At 39.8% G+C, this 20,675-nt stretch overlaps 4 protein-coding genes across 4 annotated transcripts; 2 read left to right on the top strand and 2 right to left on the bottom strand.

Annotated features, from left to right (window-relative positions):
* Window positions 1-367: 367 nt before the first annotated feature.
* LOC141844605 (B3 domain-containing protein Os06g0194400-like) lies at window positions 368-2,302 on the top strand. The gene is made up of 7 exons (XM_074732649.1): window positions 368-508; window positions 645-743; window positions 901-932; window positions 1,009-1,171; window positions 1,282-1,488; window positions 1,682-1,773; window positions 2,234-2,302. The coding sequence occupies exons 1-6, from the start codon at window positions 368-370 to the stop codon at window positions 1,718-1,720; spliced, it is 681 nt and encodes a 226-aa protein (XP_074588750.1). The 3' UTR covers window positions 1,721-1,773; window positions 2,234-2,302.
* A 461-nt stretch (window positions 2,303-2,763) lies between these two features.
* On the bottom strand, window positions 2,764-11,713 carry LOC141844020 (coiled-coil domain-containing protein SCD2-like). Its single transcript, XM_074732009.1, has 17 exons — window positions 11,241-11,713; window positions 10,292-10,461; window positions 9,988-10,066; window positions 9,776-9,817; window positions 9,635-9,697; window positions 8,272-8,321; window positions 8,165-8,192; window positions 7,452-7,526; window positions 7,218-7,328; window positions 7,074-7,134; window positions 5,527-5,643; window positions 5,320-5,441; window positions 5,079-5,148; window positions 4,644-4,685; window positions 4,081-4,121; window positions 3,785-3,911; window positions 2,764-3,186 (listed from the first exon to the last, which is right to left on the bottom strand). Exons 1-17 carry the CDS (start codon window positions 11,610-11,612, stop codon window positions 3,068-3,070), a joined length of 1,689 nt encoding a protein of 562 aa, XP_074588110.1. The 5' UTR covers window positions 11,613-11,713; the 3' UTR covers window positions 2,764-3,067.
* Window positions 11,714-16,240: 4,527 nt separating this feature from the next.
* On the top strand, window positions 16,241-17,889 carry LOC141844501 (lichenase-like). The gene is made up of 2 exons (XM_074732536.1): window positions 16,241-16,339; window positions 16,948-17,889. Exons 1-2 carry the CDS (start codon window positions 16,241-16,243, stop codon window positions 17,887-17,889), a joined length of 1,041 nt encoding a protein of 346 aa, XP_074588637.1.
* A 64-nt stretch (window positions 17,890-17,953) lies between these two features.
* On the bottom strand, window positions 17,954-20,506 carry LOC141844499 (uncharacterized). The gene is made up of 4 exons (XM_074732533.1): window positions 20,431-20,506; window positions 19,973-20,350; window positions 18,179-18,780; window positions 17,954-18,040 (listed from the first exon to the last, which is right to left on the bottom strand). The coding sequence occupies exons 1-4, from the start codon at window positions 20,504-20,506 to the stop codon at window positions 17,954-17,956; spliced, it is 1,143 nt and encodes a 380-aa protein (XP_074588634.1).
* Between the last annotated feature and the right edge of the window lie 169 nt (window positions 20,507-20,675).

Here is a 20,675-nt window from a genome sequence, read left to right as displayed (position 1 = left end):
CAAAATCATTAATTTAATTTAATAAATTATTTAAAATTAATTAATTAATGAATTATATATTAAAGGAATATATAAATAAATTTTGAACGCTAAATTTATATTCACAGTGACTCATTTCGACATAGAATGGAAAGTTAAAAAAAAGAGGGAAGTGGGCAAAGTTGGGAATGTGTCTGTGGAGACAGGAAACACGCTGGATTTGATTTTGAAATGTGAAAAACCCTCGACCGTTTGGTTCCTCTTTCGCAACGTTCATTTGCTCCTCTTCCTCAATCTCTCTTCGATCTTTCTCCCAGCTCCCTTTTCCGGAGGAACAGCGCGCTTGCTCCTCCTCTCTCAGGTCTCAACCTCTGCAGCCGTTGCTGAGATGGGAGCCACGGAGGCAGCGTCCTACGAGGAGCAGCGGAGGAAGAGGCTCGAGGAGAACAAGAAGAAGCTGGAGCAGCTCAACCTTCCCCACCTCTCCCTCGCCCTCCGCAACGCGACGACTTCCCCTAAAACCTCCCCGGTACATCTCCGAATCACTGCCGTCTCCGTCCCTTTCAACTTTTCTCTTTTTCTGATTCGCGATTCGGTTTCCGCCTTTTGTGTTAAACATTGATCAAAAAGTTGTTTTTGAATGATCCTGCTTCACCATCAATCAGGCTAAGCAGCTCAAGCGAAAGATCTCGCAGGATGGCACTCCAATCGTCTTACGCCGCTCTCTCAGGGTCGCTAACCTGCCTGAGGCTAACTATCGGGAAGTAGGGTTCTTCGGTTCATTGTATTTGCTCCCGTTGTCAACCTTCTCTTCTTGATCATTCTCCTATGTTTGATATTATCTGAAGAATGATTGTTTTCTTTTCTTTTTCGTTTTTTTTTACTCCAAACAAATCAAATTTCCATTTTGTGGCTGGATAGGTGACTACAGATGTTGTAGCGAGGCCAAGAAGGTTAGTGATTTTGTGTTTACGTCTCTTGATCGAGGACTATTTTTTTCCTAATGTATCTCATTATTGGGATGGCTAGGCTTTTTAAGCGCAGAGACTTAGATAACAGAGTATACGCTTCAGATGAGGCCAGGGAATATGCCCAAACAAAAGCGGAGGAAGTTGAAGCTGGACTCGATTCAAAGTTTCCTTCTTTTGTGAAGCCTATGCTGCAATCTCACACCACAGGTGGATTTTGGCTGGTAATTGTCATCCTCCAAGATACTTTGTGTTTTTGTTCGTGGCTTAATCAGAATCTAGATGAAACACCGAGAAGCTTTTTAAAAATCTCTTGGTTAATGTTTCTTAACAGGGCCTTCCCAATCAATTTTGCAACATGTACTTACCTAAAAAAGATGCTACAATTACTTTGATAGATGAAAATGGAGAAGAACACGCCACTACATACCTTGCGCACAAAAAGGGATTAAGTGCGGGATGGAGAGGATTTTCTATGTATCATGAGTTGGTTGATGGTGATGCTCTGGTGTTCCAATTGGTTGAGCCAACAACCTTCAAGGTGATTGCTCAGTTAGTGTGCTTTTCAAACACTATCTAGGATATCTAATAATTTCCACTGTGAATATTTCTATTTTATATACTATGATTTTATCTTTCATTTATCGATTTTAGTTAGTCATATGTGGTTCTTGTTCCTGGTCATCAAGATTCTACTTCTGATCATTTGCTTAAAACGATTTACTACTGTTTAGGTCTATATTACTAGGGCAAGCGAATATGATGGAAGCTGATGCTGGTCTGGGTTCTCCAAACAAGTGTTTTGATGCTGAAGATGCAGAACTGGGTAAATAAGATCCTACTTACTTTTGATTTCTTTTGATTTTGAGAGTATCTGATCATTCACCATACAAATAATTTTTTTAATGTGACAATTTGTGGCATGTTTTCTTTAGTTGATTTCTTGCACATAGAGGTTGTTCAGAAACATTTCGCCCAGAGCTTCTCTTGTCTGATGCAATAATCTTCAACACTTCATGCATAACTTCTATTGCCTGAATGAACTTCTCGATCGATCATTTCTTGCATGAATGAACTGCAGAAAGGAATTTCAATCACACCTCGAAACATAATTACTAGAGCACATGTTACTATTATGTTTTTGAAAAATAATCACTTCTTCCTTATGTCAGATTTGAGTATTAAATTTTAAAGAAGATATAAATTCATTGTTTGAAATTGGGATTGAAGCGTCTCTAATCTATTACACCTCCGAATGACCTCTACATTTTTTCTTGGTTTTGCAGGTAATAGGTGGACTTATTGAACTGAAACAAGCCTAGTTCTGATCTATTTCAGATTTAAGTGTTAAGGAGGTTCAAAACAGCTTTGTAACAGACATTGCAACTTTTTAGAACCATATTTAAATATGCTTGGTTTTATGCTTTGATACTGTCAGTTACTGCTATTTCTTTCAGTTAAGATATCAGTATGCCAAAAGAACCAAGGTCCAATAGCGCCTAGAAAAATATGAATGCCGATTTATTTATTTTTATTCAAATATGTCAAGAACACAATAAATGCACACATATTATTTGTGTTTATTATTTTTTTTTTAATAAGTTTATGGTTCTAATTATATAAAAGCTCAAGTACGATTTGATTTGAGCTTGGTAAACTTTTGATAAACAAGCTTGAATGCAGAATATTAAGCTCAGCTCAAGCTTGTTTATGTTTGAAATAAACAAGCTTTATATAGTGCTCTACCCTTTATCGCCCTAGCTTGACCTGCATTAATGTAATATATCACTGCACGAGCGGAGAGAGATGACAGACATTCATTCACCAGAAGGATTAAACCATGCCTCTGAAATCAAATGCTTTACATACAACATGGTCAAAGATTGGACCCCATTTTACAAAAGAAATTTCACGTTTACAACTTGTATACTGTTCGTCCACATATACATTGTATAGAAAGCACACAATTATGAGCATGTCATGTACACAGAAGCTACTGTGAAGTGCGAATGATAGGTATCTTGATGCAGTTTGGATGTACACAATTTCAGCGAGCCACTTGACTGAGAAAAACAATCATGAAATGAATTGGATAAAAGTATGTTGTTACTCTTCACAAGCTACAAGCTTTCTTCAGCATCAGCTGGTGGCTTTTGATGGGCATCAATTTCCCTACGACATGCTTCCCATAGCTGCTGCTCAATGCCCAGTTTCCTCAGCTCTATTAATCCTCGTTCCACTGGACAAGAAAGAGAGGAAGAAGAAAGTAGGAAGCATATAAGTTGAATAAGAACCTTCAAAGGATTTTCAAATTCAGATGATTAATGATGCAGTCTCGAACTAAGAGTTATAACTATTTCTGTATCAGATATAGTTCCATTCCATGGGAAGTATTTAGTTACTAATCTCATGTTTGACTTTTTCATTTGTTGTAATAATTCTCCAATATGGAATAAAACATAAATTTTTTCTCTTGGTGTCCTTTCATTTTTTATGGGCGGGTTCTTTCTATTTTATGTTTACCTGTATACCAGCATGAGTGAGTGTTGATAGAATTGTAATCATTGACTGTTATGTATGAATCTTTATATATGGTGTAATAGTTCTCCTTTGAGGAGCGTAAGGTAATATTTTCCTAAACTTCTTTAGACATGGATATTCAATGAAAAGTGTTGCACCAGTAATAACAATCTCTAAACTCAACTTCGTGACATCTAGCCTAAACTTGATCTCTGTTGGTGTAATGAGATTTGCTAGGTTATGTTTGATGCAATAAGCCCAAAGACTATACGTGTACTTTTTTTAACTGAAAAGAAACAGTTCCTGTGGAATTGTACCATCAACAACGTCATGAGAAGTTGGTGATTGTCCCATGCGATCTATCCAAAATTGCAGCCGGTCCTCTGCTATATCTTCTTCTACACCGTAGGTTTTTGCTCTTCGCCAGAAGTATGTTAGCCATGACTGCAATTAGTTAGAAAATACCACTGGTTAAACAACAATAATAACGAAAGAGAACAAAAAAACACTAATAAACAGTGAGCCTGGTAACAAAAATGAAGTTAAAAAAAAAGTTATCACTGAAAAGGAATGCTCAAACAATAAAAAATAAATGAGAAGTTGATGGATTAACCTGCTTAAACAAGACATCTTCCATCTCTTCTTGGCTTAGTTCTGTTACGAAAGAAAGCAATCTTACCAGTGTATACCAACAAATTAAAGTAGGCAAAGTGTATACAGAATAAATAACATGTATAAGTGAACTTTGATCAAAATTATACAACTTCTACAGCAAATTAATTGTACAGAAATTGCTTGAGTAATCACAAATGAACTGGACAAATGCCTAAATCAGCCCTTTTGTTTCAAATACTAAAATAAGGCCTCCATTTTCAAGAGTTCAATATGAATGCCCGGATAAATCAAACTACCAAAATTATCACTAGAACAGTTTTGTTTTTGTTCTACATGATTTCTATAACATTTTTTTTATCTTTGTTTTATATAATCCTAATATTGTTTCAGGAATAAATTTGGAATTTCATCCCTTTGGTTATTTTTAAAAAGCCATGTTTTAGAACAAAAGGGATTCTTCAAGGCATTTGTCCTATAAAATTCCAAAAAGATAAAACATCTTAATGGTACTATTGTCCAAATTCTGAATCATTTGCATATACAATAGAACTTAAAACCTACCAAATGCTTCCATGAATTTAGGATCACGTGGTGATTTAAAATCTGCACATAGAAAAGGAAAAAAATGTCTTAGCCATGAAGAAAAAGGATATTTTCTAGAAGTGTATCATGAGTACTAGATAGTATTAACAACCAAGAGTAATGGTACAAGCAGGCACTGCAGGTGCTATGGGTAGAAAATTCATGCACAAATGTTATCTGCTTAAACAAGATAATTATTTAATAGCAATTATGGGAAATAGTACCAAATCTGAAAATGAAGGGATTCCTTCTATATATTTTCACATTACAATTCAAAGAACTGATTTCTCATCTACATTTAGCTAGAATAAACATAAAAAAGGGCAACAGAATTTGCAAACAAATCTAACAAGATATGTGCAAAGTTAAATCTACCATTGAAGGAACGCCCATGTAAAATGTGCATAAACAAACCTGGTGCTGATTGCCGGAGTAAATTAGGACGCCGATGCTCAGCCAGTGCAAGAACGACAGCATCCTCAACCTAAAAATTGATTATCCACAAAATTGTACACAAATCCATGAGTATGAATATAAATGAAAATAATGAAGCCAATAGTGGATTTGCATGCATAATAAAGAAATTAGTCCTCAAGCACTCCTAAAAGAAAAAAGAAAAGAAAATGAAATTAATAGACTCAAGGTGAAATAAGACCTTCAGAGATGCAAGTTCTCTTAGACCTTTTTCTACCACTAGCATGCTTTCTATGTTGCCTTCAGCCATTGCATCACTTGTAGCACGACCGAGTTTATTTCTCTTCTCAGAGTCATTAAAAGCTACACAAAAGCAAATATAAAAAATCTTAGTCTATGTGGATAATTCTATACAGTATTTCAGGTGGTTATAATATCTTGTCATTACCATTGCTCCACAACTCATCCTTTGCTTTTTGACCTGCAGAGGTGACAACTTCAAGAGGTATAGGAGCTAATGATGACCAATACTCATGTTTGGCTGCTGCAATCTCTGGATAGATTCCTGTACGTTCAACAGGCTTATAATTCACAAATAAAGCAGTAAAGACCAGGCTGTACCATAAGAAAATATCTTAAGAGAATGAAGCTTTATGAATACAAACGCTATTAAGGTGCTTTAGTAGCATGAGGAAATGAAAATTAGTTTTTAATGTTATTTTGCAAAAGTCAAATATGAATTATCGAAGGGTGCTTACAGAAGTGTCCTAATTCCTTGTGAAATGGAAATGTTTTGCAACAAAATGATCTGTACTTGCATAATGAGCAAAAAGAAATCTTTGGCAAACTTATCAATCAGTTCATAAAGTAAGGAAAGCACATCCAGTCGAAGATACAGGAGAGGAACTTTGTAACATTCAAATCTAATATAGTTGAAAGCAAAGTAAAAAGGAAACCAAAGAAATTCCGTTAACATGATTGAAGGTGATTTTAAGAGAAATGAATGTTATTAGTGATAAAACCTTTCATAAAATTTAATGAAGTGATCCATGGGAATGACCTCAAATAGTCAGGATTAGCATGGCATTTTGATGATGATATTGACCTAATAAGACAGGCATAACTAAGATAGGTCAAATTCATAGAGAGTGCACATTTCAGTGTGTATTCATATATGCAGGGTGGAGTCTAACTATAAACATATCAGGATGATTTGAGGCCTTAGTCTAATTATTTAATAACTTTAAGTTAATATGGATTCTCCAAACTAATCATCCAAACTGTTTAAGTTGGCATAACAAATTCAAATTATCTAGAGACCATCAGCAATGAACCACAAATATCCATGCCAAATACTAAGGTCTAAAACCTAGGCTACTGTGATATATCACTTAAAACTAAAGGTTAATGTTTATCTAGTATCAATATATATTTTGTGCTTTCAAGGCTAATCATCCTTCACTCCACTTGATGCATAACTAGAATCCTTCAGGAAACATGATTTGATAGATCATGTTCAACAAGCTGATTTAGTTTTGAGATTTAGGATACAGTTTTTTGGTAGATTTAGGATACATTTTGAGGCAATGATTAAAGTATAAATCTAAATGTGATGACAAATGATTGCCCAACAGTGTGCCCAATAAATCAAAATAGATATTAAGGACTTCATCAATTTTTGGGCATGCAGTAGATAGTTGGATATTCAGGGTTCTTAGTCAATTCCTGGATAATGAATCGTTGAGAAAATACACCAATGAAATGATCATATTTAAGTTGAGCTCATGTTGTGATTCAACATAGCATGAGCTTTTGAACCTTGATTTGAGTACACACTTTACCAACCAATAATACAAATGCATAACACACCTCAAAAAAATAAACTAACAAACATGTATGACCATTATTGGAGAGAGTCCCATCATGAGATATTATTATACAAAACTGAAAATAAACTAGCACAAAATATTAAATATGATAAGAAATCGTAATCACCATGTTGAACAGCTAAGGCCCAATATCGAGCAAGCCAACACCTTTTGAGAACAACCTCTTCCTATATATAAGCAATCACATATGATATATTTATTCGATTCAGATGACAATATCCTAGGAAAACTGATGTACTAAAAAGCAAACCATTTCTTCTTGGCTTAAGACCATTCTTTGTGTCATGGAACTTAATGCATTTATTTCCAATTCCACACCCTTGAATTGGTCCATTATGGTAGCAGATTCATCCCTCGCAGACTATTTCAAAGTGCATATCAGGCAGAACACCAGAAAATGAAAAATGAAGTGGCTATCAAAACCAGTATAAAAAGAGCTACATATAAAATCAAAAGAGAACAGGAGGTAAGTCTCTATTTACACCTCCAATTGCTGTCTGAGAGCAGTTAGCTCCTCGCTATTTTCATCCTTCTCTCTTATTGCAGACTTAATAGCTTCCTGAATTCACCAAATTAAGCATTTTAGTGTACTTATCACACTCTGACAACGCAGTAAAGGCATGTAGGTACTAAAGAGAAACTTTATTTCGTTTTCAAGACTGCTATCCAAGTTTACAGGTTTATTAGCTTATATTCTACCATAATAATCAGTTTTTTTTAAAAAAAATGATATTACCATTAACAATGTAAATATAAATTGGTATCTTTCCTAACAGCTTGAACTATTGGGAAAATTGGTCAAAGCTAATCAATTTTCAAATGGCATCATAGGTCAAGTACCTTATGATGAGTGTTAACAATACAAATATACATTGGTCCCTTTTCTAATGGCTCAAGCTTTGGGGAACAATAGTTAGTCCATCAACCTTAACTAACTACAAATTTATTTAGAAGGACAGCACTAAATGCTGCATGTTCTAAGGAGTATAAGTGATGAGTTGTGTCGACTAATTGGTATGTAATTCACATAGCTAATGCAGCATTTATGACCAATGAGCCTAAGTCTTATTTCATATAAAGAACTTTTCTAGAGATAGAAAAGGTGTTACCATCTGTACACATAAAAAATACTGCTCATATGGGCCTATTTTTGCCTCAACATTTGATACAATTTCTAGAATCACAATCCACAATTACCTCTCTTTGGCGCAGTGCTGCTTCTTTCCTGCAAGATAGAATAGGCATTAGTATCAAACACAAGAAAAGGATATAGTTGAAATTGAATTAAGTTCTGATAAACTTACCTACTCAGTAGACGGGCCTCCAAAGATACCCCTTCACCAAGATTAGCAACCTACATATTTGGTAATAACTAGTATGACTACCAGTTGAGAAAAGAAAATGGGAGATGCTATCTTGCATACTTTAGGAGAGAAAGGTTGAACAGGAGAGGACTGAACATACTTTTTCAAGAAAAAAGTCAATGTTAATATTTAGCATGCAAAGATATATCTAAGCAGTGCTATCTTTACAACAAGCCACAAGAGCAGTATCTTCAACTATTTGGTGGTCAACTCAATGGAGTTCCATGATCACATAGCCAACGCTATTCAAGTCATTAGATCTAGTTTTATTTTTTAAAAAATTATCCACTTCTATTCTTCAGACCTTTAAGTGAAGCTCTTTGAAGTGGATAAATATTCTTCAGATCGAAGTTGAAAACCAAGAGCTGTTTTGTTCACCTCCAGCCTGCGTACCTGCAGATCAAATCCACCACCGTTCCTATGCACAAAGGATCTGCACCACCTAATGATTGATAATCACCTCCTACATGCTCACAGATTCATTATCCATGAAAAGTTGGATCATCAAAATAGACTAGCTTAACCCTGTACCAAACTCAAGCAACTTCGATATTTTTATTTCAATTATTTTGTGTTTATTAAAGATCAGTGTTACTTGGACCCTTCATCTACTTCCCGCATAAGTGATGCACATGTGGTACTCAAACATTGAGACAATGAATCGGGACACCAACACCATCATTAGCCAACATATTTTAGAAAATAAGGTGTTGAAAGACCTAGATTAGTTCCTATATTGGATATTTTTACCAAATTCTGTGAAATATATATTAAGATATCCAATTTTGGTGAATCTAGTGAGTTATTGTATATAATTCTGAATCTCATTAAGTACCAAATGATGAGGATAATGGATGGAAAATACAAATCAGACAAGGGCTGGGGCACATCCCTCAGAATTGAATTACTGTCATATGTTTCCTTAGAATCAAATTAAATTAAGATCAAACTGTGAAGTGAATTACAGCAGATTGCAAACTAAAGATAGATGGCTTTTTACTGGGTGGATGGCCAGTAAAACAAAATCAGAGCAATAACATCTGTGTGCTGATGTCATGGTGGTTATCCCAAAAGCATGAGCTTTGTGGCAGGGCTCAACACTAACAAATAACCTTCATGCTAAACAATGGCAAGAACATAACATAAAAGGCCACTGGCAATTTAATCAAGAAACAAACTTATACATAACTGGCATAAAATGAAAAGGAGCTTAGGGAAATGAAATTCACAGCCATGTTACTTATATATTGGCAGAAATGTCAATTAATAAATAATAGAAACAGCAGCAGATTTTACTACAAACCTGTTTCTCTAGCTCCCTAGACCTAGCTTCTGCTTCCTTGCATCTCTCTTCAGCAAGTTGCAGCTATTTGACAATACAGAACATCAGAAAAGTAGATGAAAAACTGAACATTTTTAGTGAAACCTTGACCTAACTGCAAACCTTTTCAAGAAGGTTGTAATTCTCTTCTTCTACCATGTCAAGCTGCATTTAGTAAAAGTGAGTTTAGTAAGTAAATGACCTCCAATTTTGATATAAGGATTAAGGATTTTAAGAGAAGAGGGAATCTCAATATGTTTAAAGCAATGCCCTCTTCAAGGTATAATTTAACAATGTCATCAACTGAAATGCTATAAACAATTAAGGTGAAGCACCTTGTCCTGAAGAGCAAAAGCCTCACTCCGATCACTTGGTTCTCTAGGGTTCAGAGGCCCCATCCCCATCTCTGGGAATCTGCAAATATGTTAACAGTTCAAGAGAACCAAAAGGAGTTCTATAATAAACTTTCTGGGTTTAACAGTGAGATAATGCATGGATAAGATTTTTACATGGCAATTTTCTGAAGGGATTAGCAGTAAGATAGTGCATAGGAATGGATAAAGTTGATTGGGTAAGAGTAGATGAAAATTTTCAAAATAACTACCAATGTCATTCACAACATGAACTTTCTGTTCTTACCTTTTACCTATTCGCTTGTTCACAGGAGGCTCTATGGCAGGAATTGGAGATGGGCTCCTTACTGTTGTTTTGGCTTGAGGCACCATTGGTGTCATACGACCTGGTAATGTTGTCCTCCCAACTGATGAAGAGCGATTTGCTGAGACAGACTCTACAAAATTCCTACCTAACTATTAAGTAGTAGAAACACAAAATTAGCCATATGATATGATCGATAAGTATCTAAGTAAAAGAATTCCAAAACATCAATTTATATCGCAATCTTACAAAACAACCACCTATTCTTAACTAATTTGTAAATATAACTTTACTACATCCAACTGTTTACGATAGCATTCAGTAATACAAACACTGATTTCATGTCCAGTTCTTTGGAAGATTAGAAAACCATTATCCTTGCACTCCCATAATTAGCAATCATATTTACAATTATAAAGTTTACTAGTTATACTTCATTCATGCATATAATAATTATCAAAAAAGATGATGGCTGAAATGGTAACGATATGTTAAACCTGCAACATTATCCAGTGTTATTCAGTAAACATTACTAGTGTTCAACAGTATTATCTATCTGAATATTTTTCCCTTTTCTAAAGACTATTAAATCCATAGACCGTATGAGCAATTTTACAGCATTCAAGAACATTAGATGAGTCAGACAATCCGTATAAAGGCAAAGTATAGCCAATTGATCATCTTATCAAACGAAAAGAAGAAAATAATTGCCAAAAGTGAATCATAGTGGATCCAGAGATAGAGAAAATTAGGAATCAGACAAATCGTCCAACAACTCCTATACCAAAGAGAAACTGAAAAAAATCCAGTTGGATTTGCCATCCGAGAATGAAATAATCGAAAAATATATATTTGGGCGTAGTCAATCATGTAACTGAACACCTAAGCAAAGAAATTGTATGAACAATTGATCGAGAAGACCAGTAATTACCGCAGGCGAGGGTGACCTGGCCGATCTCCCAAGCAACGAGGGGCTACTTGTGGCCGCACCGACGCCGCCGTTACTGCCTCCCACTTGCCTCGGCAAGCCATGCCGGATCCCTGAAGCAACGCCGAATCCGGAGGCGAAGACAAGGTCGTCCTCGTCCTCGTCATCGGTTGCCTGCGACGCCATGACCTGGGCTAGGCGAGCGCTGGCAGCCTTAGCTGCAAGATTCTGGGTCCGCCTGATACCGGACAAACTGGAGGCAGAGGCAGAACGGCTGTGCCCAGGCGAGAAGCCCGGCGAAGAGGATCCCGACCCGCTCGACCCCCCACTTCCCTGCCGCGAGTATGCCGGGCTGCCAGCCCGCATCCGGTCCATCACCGCCACACCGCAACGGCGACGGGAATTCCCGACGGCTAGAGTTGAGGCGGGGCTGGATTGGAGAAAGGGGCGGAACCACGGTAGGCGGCGGAGCAAGAAACGGGGGCGATACAAAGCGTCGGAACTTCGACGGGTATTAAACGCGGAGTCGGGCTAACCGAGGACGACGGAACGGGATATTGGCGGGCTGCGGGATTGGATGCATCAGCCGAGGCATCCGCTACTGATTTTGGCCAGGGGCGTCGGATTCAGATTCACTGACACATGACACGTAGGAGAATGAGCCGAACCGTGACTTGGGAGGGACAGCTTATTGGTCTCCAAGTCCAGTTGTGAACCGACGTGATGAGTTTGCTGTCCCACCTCGGCCGACTTATTCGTACCATTCGAAAATTCGATAGAATTTCGAAAATTCGATAGAATTTCATTTCTAATAAATTTATTTAACTTTTTATTCGTTTTAATAAATTTATTTAACTTTTTATCCATTTTAGTATTACCAATACGCATTAATTACCATGGACATTAATTACCAATACACATTAATTACAATTTCAATATTAAATATATATAAACCAGAAACAGGAGTTGACGAGGTAAATTACCAGAGACGACGGGTTCTTTGCCAGCGTCGAAGCGCCGCCGCCGGAGCCCCTGAAGGAGGTCAACCGTGGCGATCCGTTCCGGTAGGAACTTCCTCCTCCGACGATGGAGGGGATGGGATCGTGCTCCTCGTCGTCGTCGTACTCTGCAGCGGGTTTGACTCGCATCATCATCTGGGCGAGGCGAGCGTTGGCGGCGGCGGCTGCGCGCGGCCTGCCGTTTGATAAACCTCCTTGTGCATCCGCCGCCTTTCCCTGATCGTCGTCGCTGTACTTCCGGCGCCCGTTGTCTGTGGAGCTCCTATGTCCTTCCATCGCCTTGTGATGAGCTATTCTGATTGAAGGGATGGAGAAGGGCGAATGCACGGAGAGGAGAAGGGATCGGACTTAATCAATGAAGGCGACTTGGATGGATATGGAGGTGAGTTTGGATTGAGAAGTTGGCACATACGATAATCTTCTGACTTAGTAAAGCCTCGTGTCAACGTTTCAACAGCGAGCCAACGTGGAATATGCACTGATGTCGAATTTTTTCAAAAGCCACTCATCTAATGCTAGGTAGACGTTCTTTTACTATTCCAAGGATGTAGAATTCTTTTTTTAAACTTATTTTATAAAATTTTAGGTTAAACTTATATATGATTCACGTACGATTTAATAGTGAAGCAAATTATTCTTTCTTATGGAGTTTTTAACGTTTCCTTTTTCTTATTTCAATTCTCAATCGCAATTTTTTATCTGTTTGATCCCGGTAAGTACTTATTCTGTGAACCATGTTGTCTAGGTCCTATGTGCTATTTTGTCACACTAACCTCATGATTGAACATTAATGTCTTTTGCACATTTGCCATTCGCTTCAGCAATAAGGTGGAATCCGCTACTCCAACGATTCTACACAGTCGATCTTACAGTCATCTGTGAAAAGGTAAATTGAAAAACTACAATTGACCACGAAAGAGCAGGACATTTATCATTCACAGAGCATGATATTTTGGTAAAGGACAGAGCTTATCAAGATGTTTCATCCATCATTTAAGATTGATGAGGCTTTGTTATAGCAATGATAGAAAATAAATAAATTAAAAAGAAAAAGGAAAAAGTGAGACACTACAAGAATTATCAAAAATAGCGATGAAATTAGCGACAGAACTTTTGTCGCTATTTTATATTTTAGCAATGAAAATTTAATTTCATCAAGACTGTAGCGACGGAATTTTATTTTTCGTCGCTAACTTAGCGATGAAATTTTATTTCCATCGCTAAATTAGTGATGAAAATAAAATATCGTCGCTAGTTAATGACAGAACTAAATATTTGTTGCTAATATCGTGTTTTTTAGGATTTTCTGACTAAAATTTTCCCCTTGTTCTCCCGATCTTGATCTCCCTCTCTCGATCTTCGATCTCCCAATCATCGACGCTGGCATTCCCCCTTGCGTGTCTCTGGCCTTCCCCTTGTGAATCTCAGTAAGCTCCTCTCTCTCCTCTCTCGTCCCCTTTGCTTATCAACGATGTTGGGCTTGACCAGGGCGTGCTCGCCCACGTTGGACCCGGCCTAGGCGAGCTCGTCGACGTCGGGCTCGGCCTAGCTTGGCTAAGCTCGTTGGCATCGAGCCTAGCCTAGCCGAGCTCGTAGGGGCCTATTCAAACCTAGCCGAGCTCACCGGCATCTGTTCAGACTTGGTCGAGCTCGTCGACGTCAGGCCTGGCCTGGGCGAGCTCGACCAACCTTTTATCTTTGTACCGACTGTATATGTTGGGTAGGATCCTAACACTACAACAAATTTAACTTTCCGCAGCGCGTAATTAATCTATCTGTAGCGCACATCACATGTTGCATAACCTTAAGCTGTTGAAACTTATAATACATCCGCAGTGCGTACTTGCACACTACGAAAAATTACATCCGCAGCACGCGGGCGCGCGCTACGAAAAATTGCATCCGCAGCGCACGCCTGTGCACTGCGGATAAGTGCATCCACAGCGCGCGCCCGCGCGCTGCAGATAATTACATTCATAAGGTACAATATACCTATATACATAAATATAATACAAATATAAATAATTATAAAATCAAAGTTCTAACATTTATAATCCAATATACAAATACCGCATACAAATATCATATAAATTATAATAGACACATTCACAATTATAAAATCAGAACTCAAACAATTATAATATATATCAGAGATAACCATCAACATTTAGTTAGATAAAATAATCCAAACTAGTAATAAAAATTTATCTTTACTAAAAAAGTATATGGTCAAATCATTAGCATCTATTTTAGTCAAACAAAACTATAAACATTGATGCCCAAGCGACTGTGCTTCCTATTGCATCCTCGAGAAAAAATATCTCTTCGTTTGGTCGAATTGGCTCCACCTTCTCCACGAAAACTCTATCAATCCAAATTTTCCAATAAGATCCACTAAAAGGAACGTGATGTGTTTTTACTTTTGGATCTGTGGATGCAATTCGACCTTCTACAACAGCTCCATCAATAAACCAATGAAGCAACTTACATTTAGCATTAACACTGATATCTCCAGCACTCACATTCTTTAGTTTTGACTATATAACAATAAAAAGTAATTAATGATCAAATAAATTTTTATAATAAAGCATGCTATAAATAATAAACGAAAGTATAATATTGTATTAAGATAGTTACCTGAGCTGCAACATTGCAATCACCACTAATATAATGTCCAATACCGCTACCAATGCCACCACTAGCAACCTAATTTTATAAAGAAATTAGTTATTGTTAGTCTAATACAAAAGAAATAAGCCTTCTATAGGGAAAACAAATTAGTTTTTGAGATACTTATCTGGAATCGGAGTGCTCAGGAATAACTCTGGATACTATTAGATGTCCCCCTTAAAGTCGGACCGAGGAGTGAAGTCAAATGAAATCCAATTAATTATTTGGCAATTCAAGGTGCTTGAGAAGAACTTCAAATATCTTCATGTGTCTCCCTTCAAGTCAATTAAGTATATGAGAAGCGAAGTCGAATGAAATTCAATTAAGTATATGACAACTCAGAGTGCTCGAAAGGAATAACTTTGGATACAATCAGTTACCATGGCAATATTGATGTATTTTAATCTAAGCATGCTTGTGCCAAGCATCCCAAGAAATACTATATTCACCGGTAACCAAACTTTGATTAATTTCCAAATGAATTCAAAGTGGAGACTAGTATAACTGAAACAAAGTTCAAGTAAAGCATTAGTGAAATCCCAGCACTAAAATCATAGCTAGACAGCACAAACTTGTCCACAAATATCATGCTACATGATGACAAGTAGTAAAGCAAGACCAGATAGAAAAGTTTGGTCATTCAACTTTAGAGGCCTATTGTAGCATAAAGGTTTATGCCTTCCAATTTCATCCTTACATTTTCCAAGTCCATATCATCTTCAAAGGATTTTACTCCAAATAGTGGCCTGCTAACATCTCTTCTTCATAGTTTGAACCATCAGAACCTTCATGTAAAGATGGTTGCTAAACTTACGTGATATAATAATGAAAATATGCAGGAGACAAGATCCGTGGAACCAAATCTTCAAGAATCGAGTATGTTTTGAAATAGCCTTGTCATCCTTTCTGATTAACATAATCTCTCAAAGCAGCATTACCAAAACTTGGTTGAGCATAATCCTTCATGAACTTATTGTGGTGATCATATGCATTGAGACCTCTAATCTGAGATTGATACTACATCTTCCTTTCCTCTTTATCAAAGATTAAGGACTTCAACGATCGTAATGAAGTCATTGCTTATACTTCCTGTTGGCTCTAATGAACCCAAGGATAATGCACAGCGAGAGTTGGTAATCAGGGACTCGAAGGTGGTGGACGGAACAAAGGAGTTCGCTTAGGCTGAATTAGGATTTAAGTATATATCGAGCCATATTTTCATCTCTTCATCTCCTTGCTTCCTTTCTTCAAGCAGACGAGAGAAGGAGAACTCGTCAGTAAGGGGGAAGGGAGAAAAGGCCAAACCTCGCAGCTATGGGCGGCACCGACGCTCGCAGCGACCGTGTACGCGGGTGTGTGCGGCGACCGATGGGGATTGCGACAGGGGGATTGCGGGGTGAGGTGCGGCATCGAGTGAGATCTAGTACGATTTTAATAAATTTGAGTATTGTTGAGATGACACCCCCACCATAATGACCATGAGGCAACCTCACATGTACATAGTTTGGTAACCATGTAGAAAAATATATCAAGAGTGAAAATGAATGTCAAGAGCAAGTGCAATTTGAGTACAAAATAAGAAAATTTCAGTACTTATTGTGGAAATTACAGTATCAATCGAGTGAGATCCAGTATGATTTTAGAAGATTTGAGTATAGTGTTCAGATGAGATCTTCACCATGATGACCATGAGGTAACCTCATATACATATGGTTTGGGACCAAAATGAAATGAAATTTCCCTAATAAGTTCGAGATGAGGGTCGATTAACATTTTTAATAAGTTCGTGGACCAAAATGAAATTTCCCTAATTGCATGTTGATGCTGCCACTTAAGAGTGCACTTCGTCTTCTTCCTTCGCTCTGCTCACTCTGCTCTCTTCGCCGCTTTCTCCATCCCTAATCCTTGCAATCTGAGGAAGAAATAAAACTACATTGGTGGTGAGTCCTCCTCATTCTTCGAATCTGCTATTTTTTCTTCCTTTCTTTGGATTATTCATCTCATCTCATGCTCTGTTTCAGGTCATGGAGCTTCTTCCATTTTGTTCCATCTTGTTGTTCTCCTTCCTCGCCTCCTCTGTTTCGGATACGGCAAGAAAAATCATCTTTTCTGAGCTCGAAATTAGTTTTCTTTCGTTCAATGGCGGTTTATTTGGTTGTAGAAGCTGGAATTTTTTTTTCGTCGGTGTCAACTATGGCAGGGTGACCAACAACCTGCCTCCGGCGACCAAAGTGGTGGAGTTGCTGAAATCCAACGACATTGGCCACGTCAAGCTATACGACGCTGACCCATCCGTCCTACGCGCCCTCGCCGGCTCCGACATCAAGGTGGTGGTCACTGTGCCCAACGAGCTCCTCGCCTCCGTCGTCGCCCATCCGGGCTTCGCTCTGCAATGGGTGCAGCGCAACGTCGCCACCTACTACCCCTCCACCCAGATCCACTCCATCGCCGTCGGGAACGAGGTTTTCGTCTTCCCCCGCAACATCACCAACTTCCTCGTCCCGACGATGCAGAACGTCCACACCGCGCACGCCCGCCTGCATCTCTACGCCGACGTCAAGATCTCGTCCCCCATCGCCCTCACGACGCTCCCAAACTCCTACCCCTCCTCCGCCGGCAGCTTCCGGCCGGAGCTAGTGGAGATGGTGATCCGGCCGATGCTAGAGTTTCTGCGAGAAACCGGCTCGTATCTCATGATCAAATGCCTACCCAGCATTGGATGCGAACCTTTACACTTCCAAGGAAAGGAAGAAGACGAAGAGGAGATGGAGACGAGAGCAACAGGAGGCGACAGGGAGAGTGAAGGGGAAAAGACAGCTGAAGAAAATATTTTCAAGAAAAGCATAACGGAGAGAACGACAATGGTGAACGCAGAAGAGAGCAGTTCTTCCGATGTATCAGATATGCTTCTACCCTATCCTAAGCTCAAAGACCAAAATGACAAGATCAAAGAGAAAGCATAACGGAGAGAACGACAATGGTGAACGTGCGGAGAGCTTCCGCCTTCATTTTTATCTTTGAAAGTGCTCAGAAATTTAATCCGTCGACTCCGCACTGTTTGTAAGTGAGCGATTGTTTCCTCGGGCTGATCACGATTGCGCAGTCCACGGACGCCTGTTTGATTGAACGCAAAAGAACAATTTACTCAGATAAAAATGCAGACTTTTGCAATCGTTGCGAATTTTTGCAACTTAAAGCAGAAGGATAGAGATGAGGCAGCAATTCGGTAGCGGAGGGGCACTCCGGACTCACCCGAACCCTAGGGGAGGAGATGCCGAGGACCAGGATCCTGGCGGCGACGTCGCCGGTGAGGCGGAGGTCGACGCGGTCGTTGAGGGAGGCGTCGCGGACGAGATCGAGGGCGTTGCCATGGAGCACGTTGAAGTGGTCGACGAAGACGCGGGTCTCCACCAGGCGGCGGCTCTGCGCCGGCTGTTCGAATGCAGGAACCGCCGCCACCCCCAGCGGCACGCCGCGGTACATCACGTCCAGCGCCGTCGCGTCGTACCGGATCCCGACCTTGTTAGGGTTGTTCGCGGTGAAAAGCAGCGTGATGTTGAGAGATAGGTACGCGGCCGTCGGCTGGGCCCCTGCGGCAGCCACCGGCTGGACCCCTCCGGCGCCGTCGGACCCGAAGGTGGAGGTGGCAGCGGAGGGGGAAGAAGGAGCGACGAGGATGTATTGCACGGAGACCTGCTGAAGGTCGAACTGGGGCTTCTTGGGCTTGAGGACGAGGACGACGACGAGTGCGACGGCGACGGCGAGAAGGAAAAGACAGCAGGAGGTGGGGAGGTGGGGAGGTGGAGAGGTGGAGAGGTGGAAAGTTTGTAAAATTATGTAGTGGGGAGTTGAAACTAAAGATTGGGGAAGATTGGGGAGTGCATGCAAATAAATTCATGGATAGGGACTGATCACAAAGACAAGTTTTCCATTGGGGATTTTTAAACAAGTCTCCCTCCCCTGTAAAATAATCTAATCCATTAACACGACAAAAAAACAGGTATTTTGCGACGAATTTTTGGGACGAATAGTTTTCGTCGCCAATCAGCAATGAATTTTGGGACGAATCAAAATTTCATTGCTAATCTGCAACAAACTTTGCGACGTAAAAAATATTAGTTGCCAATTTAGCAACTCAATATATTCGTCGCAAAATTCGTTGCAAAAAATCATTCGTTGCCAAATTCGTCGCCAAATTGGCGATGAAACAGAATTTCGACGAATCGCCAAATTGGCGACGAACAAGAAGTTCGTTGCCAAATTGGCGACGAACAAGTAATTCGTCGCCAAATTGGCGACGATTTGGCAACGAAATGAGTTTTTCGTTGCAAAACATCACTAAACCCAAAATTCGAATTTTTTTTTTCTTCTCCCGCGCGAACTTGGTGACGAATACACTATTCGTCGCCAAATTGGCGACGAATTTAATTGTTCGTCGCCAATTTGGCGACGAATTTGGCGACGAAATTGGATTCGTCGCAAAACTTCACTAAAACCCTAGATCCGAAGTTTTCTTTTCTTCTCCCACGCGAACTTGGCGACGAATGCTTTACTAAATCCCTAGCTCCGAACTTTTCTTTTCTTCTCCCACGCGAACTTGGCGATGAATGCCCGATTCGTCGCCAATTTGGCGACGAATTTGATTGTTTGTCGCCAACTTGGCGACAAATGTGATTTTTCGTCGCCAATTTGGCGACGAATTTGGCGACGAATTTGCCGACGAAGTTGTTTCGTCGCAAAAAACTTACTAAATCCCTAGCTCCGAACTTTTCTTTTCTTCTCCCACGCGATCGAAGTTTCTGCCGCAGCGAAGTTTCTGCCGCAGCTCTCGCCGAAACTCCTCTCCCTCGCCGGATCTCTCCCTCGCCGGACCTCTCTCCCTCGCCGGAGCTCTCCCGCGCCAGATCTCTCCCTCGCCGAAGCTCTCCCTCGCCGGATCTCGCTGATTTCTCACCATTCTACTCCGAAATCTTTCCTCCTCACGTGGTAAGCTTCCTCCTTCCTTTTTATTTTTTTCCTGTGTTTTTCGTGGCCGGCGCTTGTTGCGGAAGGGGAAGTATTCTGGGTCAGCGCTGATGGTGCAGTTGTGCAGGATGATGGCGCCGATGGATCGTCGGTCCTTGCGCCCCTGCGCAGTCACGATGTTCTGCTTGTTGTCCAGAGGCTTCTGGGCCAAGATGAGGTAGTTCTGGAAGATGGAGGCGGAGTCGCCGAAGATGAAGTCGATGGTGCCGGTGATGGTGCATTCGCGGTAGAACTGACGGTGGGTGTGCACGTACAAGGTGTCCTGGTACCCGTCGAGCCTCACGTTGTAGAATACGGACCTGTCGGAATGCACTCGCAGCGCCACGGCTTGGTGCTTCGCTGCTCCTGCTGAGTTCTCGATCCATAGGTCCTTGGCGATGAATCCATCTCCGATCACAGCTGCATCGATAATTAATTTGTATTTATTGTGCGATTTATTTGTTTTTAACCGTGAATTAAGTGTCAATTTGTAAGCATACCGACGGTGGCAGTTCTGAAGGTGCTGACGCCGTCGATGAAGTTGAGGCCGCCGGTGATCTTGGTCTTTGTAAGCATACCGACTATTTTTCTCTTTGTAATTGTGCTTTAAACCATTTAAGGTGTTAGCATGTCTTAAACCATTTAAGGTCCTGTTATGCAGATATATACTTAGACTATTAGGACTCTATTTGTCATGCTTTCTAGACTAATACTTGTTGTACTTGCCTCATTGGCAGCAATTTGA

Source organism: Curcuma longa, chromosome 13 (genome assembly GCF_044706935.1).
Source record: "Curcuma longa cultivar G26 ecotype Majalengka, Jawa Barat chromosome 13, ITB_CL_G26_1.1, whole genome shotgun sequence".
Classification (NCBI taxonomy): domain Eukaryota; kingdom Viridiplantae; phylum Streptophyta; class Magnoliopsida; order Zingiberales; family Zingiberaceae; genus Curcuma; species Curcuma longa.
Note: the sequence above shows the minus strand (reverse complement) of the source record. Positions and strands in the feature narration are given on the sequence as shown.

Excerpts from the sequence above, each read along its gene's own strand:
- LOC141844605 (XM_074732649.1), top strand. The coding sequence starts at position 368 with ATGGGAGCCACGGAGGCAGCGTCCTACGAGGAGCAGCGGAGGAAGAGG. Across the intron at positions 509-644 it reads CTTCCCCTAAAACCTCCCCG|GCTAAGCAGCTCAAGCGAAA; the intron begins GTACATCTCCGA and ends ACCATCAATCAG. Across the intron at positions 1,172-1,281 it reads CCACAGGTGGATTTTGGCTG|GGCCTTCCCAATCAATTTTG; the intron begins GTAATTGTCATC and ends GTTTCTTAACAG.
- LOC141844020 (XM_074732009.1), bottom strand. The coding sequence starts at position 11,612 with ATGGACCGGATGCGGGCTGGCAGCCCGGCATACTCGCGGCAGGGAAGT. Across the intron at positions 9,698-9,775 it reads ATTACAACCTTCTTGAAAAG|CTGCAACTTGCTGAAGAGAG; the intron begins GTTTGCAGTTAG and ends ATTGTCAAATAG. Across the intron at positions 4,686-5,078 it reads ACTCCGGCAATCAGCACCAG|ATTTTAAATCACCACGTGAT; the intron begins GTTTGTTTATGC and ends TTCTATGTGCAG.
- LOC141844501 (XM_074732536.1), top strand. The coding sequence starts at position 16,241 with ATGGGCGGCACCGACGCTCGCAGCGACCGTGTACGCGGGTGTGTGCGG. Across the intron at positions 16,340-16,947 it reads GGGGTGAGGTGCGGCATCGA|GTCATGGAGCTTCTTCCATT; the intron begins GTGAGATCTAGT and ends GCTCTGTTTCAG.
- LOC141844499 (XM_074732533.1), bottom strand. The coding sequence starts at position 20,506 with ATGCTTACAAAGACCAAGATCACCGGCGGCCTCAACTTCATCGACGGC. Across the intron at positions 18,781-19,972 it reads CCCAGAATACTTCCCCTTCC|TTTCAACTCCCCACTACATA; the intron begins GCAACAAGCGCC and ends CCCAATCTTTAG. Across the intron at positions 18,041-18,178 it reads TCTCCTCCCCTAGGGTTCGG|GCGTCCGTGGACTGCGCAAT; the intron begins GTGAGTCCGGAG and ends TCAATCAAACAG.